The 15,850-nt window shown below is 42.7% G+C and overlaps 1 protein-coding gene across 1 annotated transcript in view; it reads left to right on the top strand.

Annotated features, from left to right (window-relative positions):
• Positions 1–15,850, top strand: part of NEMF (nuclear export mediator factor) — a 1,922,187-nt gene that overhangs the window by 264,997 nt on the left and 1,641,340 nt on the right. Inside the window, exon 6 of the mRNA XM_044074284.1 lies at positions 7,288–7,355. Coding sequence (XP_043930219.1) covers positions 7,288–7,355 — 68 coding nt within the window. The remainder of the gene's footprint in view (positions 1–7,287; positions 7,356–15,850) is intronic.

Here is a 15,850-nt window from a genome sequence, read left to right as displayed (position 1 = left end):
TAGTCTGTCTCCTGCATCTCCATCTCCCCTTTGACCAGTGAATAGTCAAGATTGCACCTGTTTGGCTGACGAAAAGAAAGCCTAAAGAATATGCATCCTGTAGCAGCCACATTGAGTGGTGCATATTGGAGTGTTTGTAGAACCTTCTTCATAGTGTTGGTAGCATACTGATACTCTAGATTCCCCAAGTGCATATTCATTGAAGACTCTCTGGACTGAGGAATCTTCTTGCCAAGCCCCCTTCCCATTATAAAAAAAAAAAAAAACTGACCTTGGTTGAGGAGATTTCCTTGAGTCTTCTCACTCCTACAGAATCCTAGGATGTAGCATCAGATGTTAAACGTTTAGAGAGGCCTTTGTGGGTGACACTGCCAACATTGTAAGTTTCACCAGCGTTTCCTTTTAAGCGCTGCTTATATTGAGCAAATCTTGGGTGCTAGGGATTGGTCACCTGCCCTTAGTATTTATTGATTACATGCTTAACCACTTACAAGGCTAATAATTGGTGCTATTGACATCTTCCTTGGAAGGGGATTCATGATTGTGTGGCCATGATTTGGAGACAGATGACTTCACCTCTGGAAAGAGAATCAAGCTTATGTAGTCTTTAAATTGACTGGCCTGTGATTTCTCTATTTCCCCTCAGAAATGCTCTGATGATTACTTAGAAGAGTGAGCTCAGGGTTATTCCCAAATTTAAAGATGCTCTGTTTTCATTCTAGAAACATTTGAATTCTGCCACTAAAATGTTGATTTCCTGCCTAACCTCCCAGCAAAATGGAGTTAGATCTAAAGTATCTTGTGGCAGAGTACTGCATTGATCATTTTGGTCCGGCATAGCTGCCATAGACCATGGCAGTTTTCCACCTTGCCATTTGATAAGCAGCTCAAGGCTTGTACTGCTTGTGCAAAGATGCAATGTGTTTCTACAGTGGGCAGTAGACAGAGGCATTATTCTTACTGCTGTTTGTATTTCTGGGAGAAGATGATGTGCTGACAGACTCCATTCTCTTCTGGAGCTGAAAATTTGAGAAACCTTTCGAGCAAAGTCTTTATCAGTAGAGTACCTTGAAAAGCAGCCTCTTCATCAAGTGAAGAATGTTGTCCTTCCCTTTTCTGAGTCCAGACATGGAAGGGGGAGTTGATGGTGGACAATTTTTCCTGCATAGGAGGAAGTACGAGTCCAAATGGAGGCATAAAATCAGTAATAAAATGAGAATAGTATCACTATATTGCTGGAACTGAATTCATCTTCAGGTCTTGTTGAGTACCTTCATGTGGTGGAGGCTCACTTTTCAAATCTTGGTACTTGTGACACCGTGTGCCGACCGACCAAAAAAAAAAAAAAGATTGAAAATCCAGAAGAATGAATCTTGTACATCGCTCTTCCCCCTTCAACTTCTGTTTTGCAGGGGGGCAAGCCCCTCACCCCCCCAGGACTTGTTTATGCCAACTATGATATCACCATATATCTGGCAAAGGTTGAGTGGTCAAGGAAATGGTCATCTTGGTTTTTGCAAGTCTGTTTTTTCAGCCATTCAGTCTCATTGTTTTAGGACTCTTTCTAGTGGGTCCCGACATTTCAAATCATTACACGTGGTGCATCCTGTTTTTACAAAATCTCACCAAGATGACACTGATTTATAGCCTGTATTTTATATAGCAAATATATCATTGAGAAAGCTAGGTTAAAAGATAAAAAAGAAGTTTCAGTGCACGGGTCTCAGTATTAAAAAAGTGCTCACTCCTGGTGTACACATTGATAACAGGACTGGACAAAAACAGCAATGTAGAATCCTCAGGGCATGTAAACATTCATACTTTAGGGTTAGTCCAGGCTCAGGAGGAGGGTGGACCCCTGTGGCAGAAGGAAGTTGTCCAAAAAAACTGACGAGCCAAAAAAGAAAGGTATAGGGATGACAAAGTGAACTGCTGAGGATAAGGAAGAAACTGTATATTGTTGTTATGTAAGAAGTCAAACTGCCATAGTAGACTTCTTCAGATCTATCAAGATTCAACCCTTTACCCTGATCCTGGGTGACTTTAACTACCCAAACATAGACTGGAAGAACTACTCTTGCCACAACACAAATACCCAGAGATTCCTCGATTTTGTAGATGCAAATGCTTTGGAACAGCTAGTCGATACCCCCACAAAAGGTGATAATATCTTGGACTTGAGAGATGAATTAAAACCAAAAATTAAACACTAATAATGGCAGCCCAGAATAGTGGACTTCATACAGATTGGTTTACAAGTCTATTTAAAAGGTAGGAGAAACAAGACGCGTGCAGGTTCAGTAAAAAAGAACTTGAAACAGTTGGATATCTTGTTGCTGGCAGTGATGCACTCATTGTAAAGGGTCTGTGTACCAAAAGTTAAGATTGCTGCATTGGGGATTGTGCAAATACTGCAATATAGAAGTATCTGAGAAGCATTGGAAACCTGAACCACAGCTCATTACAGAGAATGATAAAGTTTATATCAAATGGCTACCACCATTACCAGCAGTTCAAAAAAAAACAGATGCGAGAAAAGCAGATACAGTAGTCTATGGGAAAAAAAGATAAAAGTAGCATTGATTGAATTTGCTGCACCCGATGATTACAGTATCTTACACACAGTGCAACACAAAGTCATAAACTACCAGGATTTGCAAGCAGAAATGAGAGCACTGTGGAACAAAGATACCCAGATAGTTCTGATAGTAATAGGCGAAACATGTATAATAAAAATCAATGTACAGTTGTACTTAGATATGCTACCGATACATGTAACTGGTATGAATTACAGCAGTCCATTCTAGGCACATAGTAGGTATTGAGAAGAGTACTCTTGGCTAACATCAAAGACGGAAACAATACTAATTTCATGAACTCCAGTTGTAACCTTACTTAGTAATGGGGTCCATTTCCATCATAGTATTAGAAACCCAAAGAACTTGGAAAAATTAAATACAGAGAAAATTCCTGTATGCCTCTCCATTATTCCCTTGGAGTCTTCTCCTGATCACAAATCCCAATTGCCACTTGGGGGAAGTGGAGGGTTTAGTTTCAAGTTTTGGATTTCCTGTCATTGCAGAAAGCTATCCTTGTAGATTCCAAGGAAGTTCCTTTTGGTTGATGGAACATCTCTCTCCACCTCATGGCTTGGTCTCTTATCTGTAATCATTGTTCCCCTCAGTTGTTCTAGAGTTTCAGTGTGATCTAGGCTGAGAGAAAGCCTTCCTTTCTTCAGGCGTTTATTGCTAAGTGTAATTGCTTCTCTTTTGTGACAGAAAATTATCCTTGTCAACTCATTTAGTCACTATGAAGGTACCCCATACTTTAGATGCTTGTTTGATTTCGCTGTCAAGTTATGTAATTGTCGTGATACAGGTTTTAGGTATCTCCGCACACCGTAATGTTGGAGAAGACAAAACTGTAGGCCAACAGTACTTGATTAAGCAATCCTTCATAGAGTTCTCCATCTCCAGCCACCTTTAAATACCCTCTTTTCTCATTAGGACTTAAACAGGCTGCCTGTTGTACCTTTCAGCCAGGTGGTGCAGCACCTGTGACTTTCTCTTGAAAGACACTGTTTTGGTGATCATCACTTCTGCATTTAGGAAGTCTGAACTTCATGGTGTCAACCATAAGGAACCCAGTTTCATGTTTAAAAGTGATCATTGTCTCTTAGGAATAAATTGTATTTCCTCCTTGAAGTATTTATTTATTTTACATTTGTTTACGGGGAAAGCCCGAATGGACACAGGTCCTTTTTCAGTGGAGACCCAGGGAGAATAGCTCTGAGAAATTGTACAGAAGTATAAAAAGTACAATGAAAGAAGAAAAAAGTACAGTAGGTGATAAAAGCACAATTGATATCTTAAAACGGATTCACTTTATAATCTTAAAAGACTGAAATCTCGAATTTCAGTATCTCAAGACTGCAAAGCCAAACATTCAAAATACCGAAACCCCAAAAGCGCGAAATTCAAAATTGCGGCTTTTAAATACACCCTCTGCCACACAAATACCCATACACCTTCCTCCCACACTACAACAAACAAAATACACACAAACTCAACAACACAAATGCACGCACCTTCCCTACATATAAGCAGGGGGGCAAGCCACCCTGCACCCCCATGTGGGGGAGCTGTGCCCCACTCATCTACTTATATATACTAACTCCGAGTTTGCACTAAAAAGACAAAGATACTAAACCCACCACTACACATTCTACATTCCCCTTGCACAAACACACATCACATAACGTACAAACACCACCAGTCTCAACAACACAGCGCACCACCACAACCGTTGATTTGACATTTCTGGATTCAGACGTGGACTTTCGCGTAGCTGAGCTTTTGAGATTTTAGTCTCGTGGTAGCGTTGTTGCCTCACAGCAAGAGGTTCTCCCGTTCGATTCTCGGCTGGAGCACCTTCTGTGTGAAGTCTGCATGTCCTCCCTGCAGTCGAGTGGCATTCTAAAGACATGCGCGAATCGGCGTGCCTTCATTGAAGGTTGGGCGTCGAGCTGGCACCTCAGCACCATGAAAATCTACTGCCAATCATTAAGGGACCAGAGTTCCGCTGTGGCGACCCCTAACCGGGAAAAGCCAAAGGAGAAACAGTCTCGAGATACTGAAATTTGAGATTTCAGTATTTCGCGATAGTGAAGTACACCCCTTAAAACATAGTAGTAGGTGGAAAGCACAAATAGTATAATCAATGATAACCTGAAAGGTTGAACTAGCTGTAGGAGATTTTATCAAATGTGATGCATCTATAAGGTTGAATAACAAATCATAAGAGAAATACAGTATACACATATTCTGGATGATACAGGTGAAAGATTGTCTGTGGGGAAAACCCACTCTGAGGACAAAAACAGATCTCTAATGTCAAATACAGCATAGATTTCATTTGCAGTTTAGAAGACAACAGTAGGACATTTTTGCTGTAGGCTTCTTAAATTCTATGTGTCCAAGAAACTAGCCAGGATGGGAGCATGAGCAAAGCCAAGTTTCAGTTGTGTGATTTTAGCAGTTTTTTTAAATGAACTATAGAGCTGTTGGAGGTTATTGGGGCTGGTAGTTTGTTCCATATTTTGGGAATGAAGTTTGAAAAGAATGAATCCCCGCGGAGTTGCTTGCTTTTGAGATGTTAAGTATTTTTTGCTGGAGTGGAGAGAGCGATTGTTAGCGTGGTTGTAAAAGATTTTGGAGGGCAGGGGTTTTATCTAGTTAATACAGGATTTTATGGGCAAAGGTTAGCTGATTAAAGAGTAGTAGATGAGGTAGTTCTAGCCAGTTTAGTTGTTTTTGAGATGTGCAGTGATGTCCCCTAGATGGGGAAATCTGTGGCAAACCTGACAATTTTATTATAACAAGACTCTAATTTAGCTAGATCAGTTTTTCTAAGGTTGGTTAGGATGGGAGAGGCGTTTAGGAGAGTTGCTAAGAGACGTGTACGAGCAATGATAGCTTTTGTGTTTATGTCAGGAATTGTTTTATTTCTGTAGAGGGCACCTAATTTCTTATGTACTTTTTGATTGTTTGAGAGAAGTGAATGTTAAACTTTAAGTAGTCAATTTCGACACCCAGAAGTTTGGTGTGGGATACTGGTGTGATAGTGACTTCATTTTTGGATGTGATTTGTAATGATAAGCTTGGTGGGGGAGTTTTTGTAGGGTAAAAGAGAAGGAGCTTGGTTTTGTTTGGATTTAGGATAAGCTGGGTGTTAGTAACCCAGGTTCTGGCAGCTAGAAATGAGTCTTGGGTTATGGTCTGGAGGTCTTGGATGGAGGAGGCTGTTTATATTAGTGTGGAGTCATCTGCATATTGTATTACTGTAGCTTGAGGAATAGAGGTGTGGAGTCTGTCTTTGAAGAGTGCAAAAAGTAGAGGTCCAAGGATGGAGCCTTGGGGAACTCCTAATGTAACTGAAAGAAGGGGAAGTAGTGTCAGAATTATCCTTAAGCTGTTCTTTCCTCTTTGCTTTATTCTGTAGGGTGGCAGAATCTAGAAAAAAAGAGAGGGAGACCTTCATATCCTGGACCTTTACCACCAACTACAGTTTTGTATGAAGTAAGGGCATGAGCTTAGGTAAATGCAACAGTTTTGCTTGTTTGCGGTAGGTGGAAAGGCTTGAGGTGGATAAGCTAGCACTTTCTAATTAGGTGACTGCATAATGTTCTGCCATCAGATGTTGACTGCCTGTTGGAAAATGTGACTTTTCAAAGACCACACTTTTTACGGATATGCACAACTGCTTGCTTCTGGACCCTTTTGTTCACAGCTTTGCATGTTCATCAAGCATATTTGCGTGGATCATGATTCTAGAAATACGGCCCCTTTTGGCTGTTCCATGCTTTCGAATTTGATCTTCTGAGTCCTTTTCTTTAAGTTTTCCTCTGCTTTTTCCCTTTGTTTGCTTACTTGAATGTTTTTATTGACCAAGCAAGTTTCATTAGGCAAGGCCTACTAACGGGAGACCTGAGGTGGTAATGATAGTGACGAGGGAAATTTGGCCTGTATAGCAGGGAAATGTCCTTACTATTTTCCTTAAGTACCATGTGATCTTTTATTTCCACTTGAGCTACCACCAACTCAGGCAGATTGAACCAGGGTTTAATATCTTATCCAAAGGGCAGCACTTCTGAAGTACAGACTCCCCCTTACTGTGTGCTCTGCATTGTTAGTACTGGAAAATAAATTCAGGTACCTGGTGCCAGAGTAAAACCCACAGTCTTTTAATCTTCCTGGAATTAGAGATGGGTGTGATACCTGTTAAGTGAATGTTGCTGATTCATACTGGTTTGGTTTCTTCCCAACAAGTTCTCCATTACAGAAGGCTTCTGACATCCATTGTTAACAGGTATGTACAGGTTCTTTCATCTGTGAGGAAGCTTTCTAAAAATGGGTGATTATCACACTCCTACTATCCCCTTATAGCTAGACAGTCTTTCCACTCTGCAACTGCAGATTTTGTTTTCCTGTAAGTCAACCTTTTGTTTGTGTTTTGTTTCCTGTTTTAAAATGTATGTTTAGCGAATGTGGTTTAATTGAGCAGTGTAAGTGCTGGACATACTGTCCTAGTCTAGTACACATGCCATAGTGTGCACTAGCAGGAGGCATGTACATTTCTAAAGGAAGTTGCGTATTGCAAAATAGTAAATTTCTATAGATGGTCACTGCAGAAGTTCTTGCAAATTATCTGGCATAGTGAATGTATATGTTATTTAATTTTGTTGAAGATTAAAAGATAATTTAAACAAAAGCAATTTGTTTCTCATAGGCTTACTGAAATTTTGTCAAGTGCACAGAAAGGAGAGCAGCTAAAGAGGGTTTTAAATCCACATCTTCGTAAGTTATAGTTCTGTTTTTTTTATTTAATTTTATTGTTAATTGTATGTTTTTAGAATCATGAGGCGTCTTGCAGTTCTGTTATTTTCAAAAAATGACTGTTCTTTTTCCTGTAGCAACCCACTATCACTGTCAGTTCAGTCAGTGTTTTATTCTTTACCTGTAGGATTTATTTTTAATGTTATGGACTTTACTGCAGAGTCTGACTCCCACTACTAGTATATTCCATACAACTGTAAGTTTCCTTGCTGATCAGTTCAGATGATATGTTAAGTGTGTAACATTATGGGTTTCTAAAAACCCAATTGTCCTTATTAAGACTAAGTTTTCACTGGGGAAAAAAATTACCATTTCGTGATAATGAAACATTAACTTTGACAGAAACAATGAATCATTTGCTCCTACCAGTATTACCCTTTTCATTATTTGTTAATTTAGCTACTTTTCCATATTGGGAAGGCCTTTGCCTTCCTGCACCTCGCTAGAACTCAAAGTGTATTGTCACACTTGGCAACTTACCTGTAAGCACCAGCCTATGTTAGCCATAGAGCGCAGATTAGCATTTTTGCCCAATTTGGTAAACTTTTTTTTCCTCTGGAAATCATTAATTTTTTGCAATTGTTAAATCCCCATATTGATGCCACTGAAAGTTAAATATGATCTTTAAACTCACTGACATCAATTCAGTGAAAATGTGAAATGCATCCATAAACTTTAATGTTTGCAATCCACACAGGGCAAGAATGCATCCACTAAAGTATATGGACAAACCCTTAGTTGACATCACTGAAGGAAAATCTAAATTTATTTAGACCATGATCTGACTGAAATCACAGTATAAATAAATACAAAATTATCAATGTAAAATGCATTGTGGCACTTATATGGTGCATTGTGCTCTTAAAGTATGAAGTAGACTCTGTGTTTGTGAATTTGTACATCAATTTGAATTTGCTTCCTCCTCGGGATGTTAGTTTCATGTGCCTCCTACATGTTTAAACATGCTAGCAGTAAACACATTCTAGTTACAGACTCACAAAATGCATTGTATGGTGTTCTAACTGCTCTTTTTTAATTAGAGCTAATCTGCCCTTGTTCACAGCCACCGTATCACACTCTGTTCATTGGGCCATCTGCAGAAATGCCATTTTGAAAGTTAGTGCTATATATTTCTGTGGTTGATTACTATATTCTTATTTTTAACAGTTCTGAGTAAAAGAAACTGAAGAGAATAGCTGTCTTAATTGAGCAGAGTGAGTTGGTGTTTGAAAAATGCATTTACAGAATTGCCAAGCATAGCAGCAGATGACATTAGCGATAGGTTTGAAAGAGAGAAGTAAATTATTGATCTGAAGTAGTTAACTTCATTTTATCTGCAACCTGTGGGTATACGGATCCGTATCGGATCCGAGCCGGCAAATTTTTTCTAGCATCTGCTCCAAGCTCCGAGCTCCTCCCCTTACCCATAATGCCCTACCATCTCCTATCTTCCCTTCAGATCTCGTTTGCCGCACCAGTAGTGTGCATCGTGGTCTCCTTTGCTTTGAGCTAAAAAGGGATAGTAAGTGGAAACTTTTGATTATATCTAAGTGTGCTTGTCTAGGTTTACCCTTCCTCCCCTTTTGCAGTAACGTGTTGGCCGTTAGTGTAAAAAAAAAAAAAAAAAAAAAAAATTTTTGTATTAGAATAGTAGTCGGGCCAGCCACCCTGTCTGTGTGTGTTTTTTTGTTGGGAAGGTAGTACCTTTACCTTTGAGTGCAGGACGATGGCTGACCAGCCAAAGCCTGTGTTCAAAAAATGTACAGAGTGTGGCCATAAGCTTTCCCCTACTGATGGTCACACTCTGTGTGTGATATGTTTAGGAGTGGCACATTCATCCACCCAGTGTGCTATCTGTTCAGGCTTCAACCCTAGGGCCCTTAGGGATCGTAAGGCCAAGCTAGTTACCAAATGCCTTCTCCCCATTGCCATACCGGATTCTGCCTTTGCCTCGGTCGCTAGTGCACCTCCCCAGACAGGGATCAACCTCCCTCTTCATCTGGCGATGGGTCCTCTAAGGACAGATCTTCAGTCAGCAAGTCTGACAAAGATAAAGAAAAAGTGAAGGAAAAGGAAAGACGCAGAGAAGAAAGGGAGAAAAAGAAAGACAGGCATCGCAAGAGATCTCCAGACAGGGAGCTCTTTCTCAGCCCTCCATTCAAGACCATGAGACCTGTTTCTCCTCGGCTCTGGTCACTACATTTCTCACTGGAGCTGTTGGAACATTTGGACCTGAGGCCCTCCAGCCCTCTGCGCAGACCAGCCAGATCCAAGTCGGTGGCCTCTTCGAGGTCGACTCGGAGCCTATCGGACATGGATATGGACAGGATGATGCGGAGATTTCTTCAGACCCAAATTCAGATGGGAGTCTTGCCAGGTCCCTCTCCCTCTGGAGGGGCAACCTCCATGCCTCTTTTCCGCCCCATCTCTCCTTCCCGATCCATGCTTCGGCTTCGCGTCTCTTGGATTAGAGGTTCTTCGGAGCTGGTAGTTCAGCGCAGACAGTTCCTCCAACCTCGACTCTGGTTGTTACCTTGAGTTCCTCTGATCTGACTTTTTCAGATCTGAGTGACCCTCGGAGCCACGGACAGGGAGTCGGACCTGGGGGAATGGATTCTTCGGCTCCGACTCTTTCGGACCCGACCCGTTCCCTCTGACCTCAGGCTACCCTGTCTTCGGCTCCGGTCCCCACTTCGGATCCAGGGAAGACTTCTCCCTCAGCCTTCGAAGTGGTGGAGAGGGTTCTCTCCCAGGGATTGAGACCCCAGCCCATTCCCTCGGATACCACCCAGGCCCCCCTGGATTTGGCGATGACTCCCTTCATCCTGTCTCAGGGACAGCCCTTGCCAGAGGATCCCCAGGACATTTTCCTCGAGAAAACCCCTGCGGCCCGCGGATCCCCTTCTGAAAGTCCCACCACAAGCGCAAATGCAAAAGGAGGCACTTGGACTCCCCCGAGTCCCTCACCGCTGACACTGACTTAGATGAAGGAGAAGGTTCCCCCAGGTCACCTCCCGAAGACATCTCCTTCGGCGAAATTATGGAAATCCTCCGCCATAGGGGAGGTTGGTCAGCCCCAAAACCTTCTGAGGATGAGTCAGTGTTCCTGTAGGCCTTTGGCATGGGCCCATCTACTTCCTGGGTGTCCCTACCAGCAGACCCCTTGGTGGACCTCATCACCACGAGGGCATGGACGGAGCCCGACACCATAGAGCCCATCCCCAAATATCCTGACAAGGTTTTATCTCCTCCTTCTGATAGACAACCCTGGTAGAAAGGAGCCCCAGTTGATGCTATGTTGGTCACAGTGGCCACAAAGAAGAAACTAGCACAGGAGAGTTCCTTAGTCCACCCTCCAGACAAGGAGTCCAGGTTGGTGGATAGGATTGGGAAGCACGTATACTCTTAAGCGACTTTTTCTATCCATGCGCTGAATTATTTGGCACATGTGATTCGACTTAAGTGAGGCTTCACTTCGGAATTCGCTGAGTCACCCCCAGAGTGTTTATCGCCGCAGGACAGACAGCTGTTCTCAGTGAAAATGTCTATTCTGAAGTCAGTCTCAAATACATCTATGTGGCTACTTTCCCACGCCATTGAAGGAGCAGCTAGAACGGCTGGGACAGGCATAGCCATGAGGCGTCATGCCTGGCGCAGATTGTGTCAGTTCGCGGACTCTTTCAAGGCATCATTTATCAATGCTCCCTACAACAGCTCTTCCCTCTTTGGGAAGACAGTATGTGACACACTTGACCAGAGCGAAAAGGACAGGAAGACTTTGTCTGCCATCGGAGTTCGCTTCTCTAACCCTCAGCGGTCCTTCTCTAGGAATCAAAGAGGGCAGATGAAGATGTGGTTCCGAAAATCTCAGTTTTCCCGGGATTCTCAGGACAGCTATTCCCCCAGAGGCAGAGGGGGACAGGATCAACGTCGACCCAGAGGTAGAGGGGGTCCCAGGAATTTCGGGTCTAGGGAACCCTATTCTGATAGACTCGGTCAGCAGCCTTGAGGGGTTTCCCGACTGTCCTACTCTGGAGGCAGTCGGGGGACGATTGTCCTTACACCCAGTGGCATGGAAGTCCATTACGACAGATCACTCGGTTCTTCAGATAATATCCAGAGGTTACTCTATTTCTTTCATTGCCCCTCCAAACATTACAAAACACCTCCCGGATGTTCCACCCACTCACAGGGAGGCTGCAGCTCTAGAGGTTTCAAAGCTGCTTCTCAAACGAGCCATAGAAAAGGTCCCCCCCCCCGATCAGTCCGGATTAGACGCCTACTCAAGGTTCTTTTTGGTGCCAAAAAAGACGGGGGACCTCAGGCCCATTCTAGACCTGTCCATGTTAAACCTGTCGGTAGCAAAACAGAAATTCCAGATGGTCACACTACAGTCCATTCTACCTTATCTCCAAGAGTGCGACTGGATGTGCTCGTTAGGCCTTCAGGATGTTTACTACTACATCAAAATACACAGAAGCTCCAGGAGGTTTCTGCTCTTCCGGCTGGGAGCCAGTCACTTTCAGTTCAGGGCCCTAACCTTTGGTCTCACCATAGCCCCCAGGGTGTTCACCAAGGTAATGGCAGTTGTAGCGGCCCACCTGAGGCTTCAGGGTATTCAGGTGTTTCCTTACCTGGACGACTGGCTCTTCGCTGCGCAGAAGTATCACTTGTGTCTGGCCTGAGATTATTTTATTCGGTTAGCAAATTTACTGGGAATTACAGTCAATGTTCACAAATCCCATTTGCAACCAGCACAAATTCTAGACTTCAATGGGGCACGGTTAGACATTTTGCAGATGAAGGTATTTCTAACCCCAGACAGGATTCTACATCTCAGGGGCCACATAGCGAACTCCCAGTCTTCAAAGGCAAGTGAGGTTCTCCGGGCTCTGGGCTCCATGGCTGCCGCCATATCTATTCTCCCGTATACATGCCTTCACATGTGGGTTCTCCAATGGACTCTGGCTGTCCAGTGGTCTTGGCTAGACCTACCCATGGAATTTCCTATCAAGATCAGTCACATCTGCAGGACATCTCTTCTTTGGTGGTTAACTTCACCGGAGATATCTGAAGGACGCCCATTTGCGTCTCCCTCAGTCCATACCACAGTGACCACGGACATCTCCCAACTTGGGTGGGGGGACACTGTTTGGGAAGGACAGTGCAAGGCTCGTGGTCCCAGACGGAGACCAAATTGCACATAAATGTTCTAGAGATGAGGGCAGTGCTTTTAGCGTTGGAAGCCTTTCACACAGTCCTCCCTCTCGGATTGATTGCAATTCAGTCAGACAACATGTCGGTCATCTGGTATATCAACAAGCAGGGGGGAACCAGATCCTACCCTCTATGTTGCGAGGCCATGAGAGTGTGGGAATGGGCGATTTCCACCGGATGGTGTCTGATAGCAATGCACATCCCAGGGCACTCCAACATTTTAGCGGACAGATTGAGCCAGGCCATTCTGATGCCTTACGAGTGGTCTCTGACACAGTCAGTAGCGGAGGAGATTTTCCTGGCATGGGGTCACGCTTGCTGCGATCTCTTCGTATCTCCTTCCAACGTGAAGTGCAGCGAGTTCTTCGCTCTGATTCCCTCACCAGGGGAAGTCCCCAGAGACGCTCTAGTCCATGTTTGCCCCCCCCCCCCGGGCTTCTGTATGCTTATCCACCTTTTACTCTCATTCCGAAGTTTCTTCAGAAAGCTTGCCGACTACAGTGCAAAGTGATCCTCATTGTCCCGTTCTGGCCTCATTAGGTTTGGTTCCCATTCCTTTGGTCTCATCTATTAGCTACCCTATGGGTACTGGATCCCTGCCCGGATCTAATTTCCCATTCGTCAGGGACACATCCACCCAATCTGTGCAGCCTCAAGCTAACAGCTTGGATGCTCCAGTTCCGTTAATCGCCAGGACTCCCGGTCTTTCATCCCAGGTAAAATCTATTCTAGTGGCCTCTGTTAAAGACTCCACTAGGAAACTATATTGACACTTAAAAGAGACGCCAAACAAAAGTAAACAGTGAGGTGCTCAAACGAGACTAGGTTCGGTTAAATAACTGTAACGTAATTTATTTAGACAAAAATAAAACAACGTTTTCGCTTCTGTGACACAGAAGCTTCTTCAGCATGCCAACAATTAAAAACTCACATAATTTAAAAACCGTGTAGAACATGTGACTAATTCAACAAATTACAGGTTTAAAGAAAAACCCCACAATTTTTTACTAAACGGCTTCATTTAAGAATGATGAAAACATATCCAAGTGCAAGCCAGTAGTTACCCTTACAAATGCATCAAAAATATCTATTAAAAATATAAATTCAATAAAAGTAAGTATAAAAATGTATAATACTTCTAAACATGTTCGAGCAACTTAACAGACTTAAAACCATGTAAATTCACTAATTTACTTTTTGATCTTTGTAGTAAAAAGTAAATACTTATTTAATAACTTAAGTTGTAAAACTTAAAATTAACAAGTGACAATGTTTATTAGGTCACAGTAACTAATAGAACCTTGAAAAGAGACCCTAATGGCAATCTATGTACAATGTCGTGCAAAATGGGATATACTATCACATACACAATGACAAGGGGGCTGATGATCAATCCCCTCACCTTAAATAGCTCTTATACTTTAAAATAGAGGCTTGAGGCCCGGGAAAGTGAAAGCATCCAACTGTAGTTGCCACTCTAGTTCCCGGGTCTCTAATAATAGTGAAAGCCGTTTAGTAAAAAATTGTGGGGTTTTTCTTTAAACCTGTAATTTGTTGAATTAGTCACATGTTCTACACGGTTTTTAAATTATGTGAGTTTTTAATTGTTGGCATGCTGAAGAAGCTTCTGTGTCACAGAAGCGAAAACGTTGTTTTATTTTTGTCTAAATAAATTACGTTACAGTTATTTAACCGAACCTAGTCTCGTTTGAGCACCTCACTGTTTACTTTTGTTTGGCGTCTCTTTTAAGTGTCTAGTATGGCTACAGGTGTTCTCTCGAGTCCTGGTTCTCCGAACATTTTTGGCACTGATAGTGCAGTCAACCCCTCTGAAGCTGTCAACATCCCAGCGCTAATGTTAGCGCTGTCTCAACGGTTGGATATTATTAATTCTCGACTGGACAACATTGAGATGTTCAACGCGAGCCAAGGGAGCACTAATAGACCTAATTTCATTGAAACCAATCGCTCCTCACTGAGCAATAGCATTACGGAGATTCCGGCTGGGCAAGCAGTCCGTTCTATGCCTTTAAGCGTGAGTTTTCCATCTGAGGCAGGGACCTCAGCTTACCTCGAACCAAGAAACAACGGCTTGGGGACTTTTCTAGCCAATGTTGATAGTAGCATCAACAACCGGGCTACTAGTGTCAACCCACCTTTACGTACTACTACCGGCTTGCTTACCGGCATGCAAGGAGAAAATGGAGAGACCGATGCGCTTATTGGGATGCCCTCTTTAGCCGACTGGGCGAAAAACTCTGCAGCTCTTGAATTTGGCAATTCCATAGGAATGGGCTCACCGGCGACAGACTCCTTAGATCAAGGTAATAGCAATGACAGTATTGCAAAGAACTTAAAAGCTCTTGATAACACTATGGTAAAAATAAAAAAATTGCAACTAGAAGTTTTGTACTTCCAGCAGTGTCTAAAGGAAGGGGTGATACCTAAGGGGCTTCGAAGCACCTTTACTCCTACTGGGTTGTTCACTGATTCTACATTTCTTTCAGAACTGGAGACTTTATTCAACAAACAAGGTTCTGAATTGTTAGAATTAATGATTAAGAACTATAACAAACACATTTCTGTGTTATTGGATGAAGCTTCAAAACTTGATAGTATTGTTAAAGCGGACATAAACTTTCAGAGATACAAGTATGATTACCATCGTTCATTTACTAGCATTGATTCAATGCTAGTTAAATTAAAAGCCAACAAAGTGAAGAAACTTGAGAGAGATAGACAGGCGTACCACAATAAATCTGCTTTTCCAAACTTAAATAAAAAACTTATCAGACTGGGTATCCACGAGGAATCTGAACCAACTGCTTTCATTAACTCCAATGGGGATGAAGAGGCACAAATTTCCACTCAGGGTGCCTCTGAAAATGACCAGGGGGCTCTTTCGGGTGCGCAGGGCCCCCGAAGAAGCAATAGGATTAAATCCTTTAACAACAAAAATGGCCATCAAAAGCCTTTTTTAGGGAAAGGCAACCGTCCTCAAAGGAACAAGAACAGGAACTAAATCCATCTTCGTCTGAGGTTGATTTCCCCCATCTGCCTGTGACAACTACAGATGGGGGTTGTCCGACAGTTCTTTCAAATAAAAAAGGTGACTTTTTTATCTACAACTTCTCAGACGTCATTATCGACGAAGAACTAATTGAACTATTGGCTAACGGTCTGAATTTTGTACCTGACCACCATTTCAGACTTGCCAAAACACTTATTGACTTAAAGCT

The sequence above is a fragment of the Protopterus annectens genome, chromosome 6.part0 (genome assembly GCF_019279795.1).
Source record: "Protopterus annectens isolate FY-2018-M chromosome 6.part0, PAN1.0, whole genome shotgun sequence".
NCBI classification, from domain to species: Eukaryota; Metazoa; Chordata; order Ceratodontiformes; family Protopteridae; genus Protopterus; species Protopterus annectens.
Note: the sequence above shows the minus strand (reverse complement) of the source record. Positions and strands in the feature narration are given on the sequence as shown.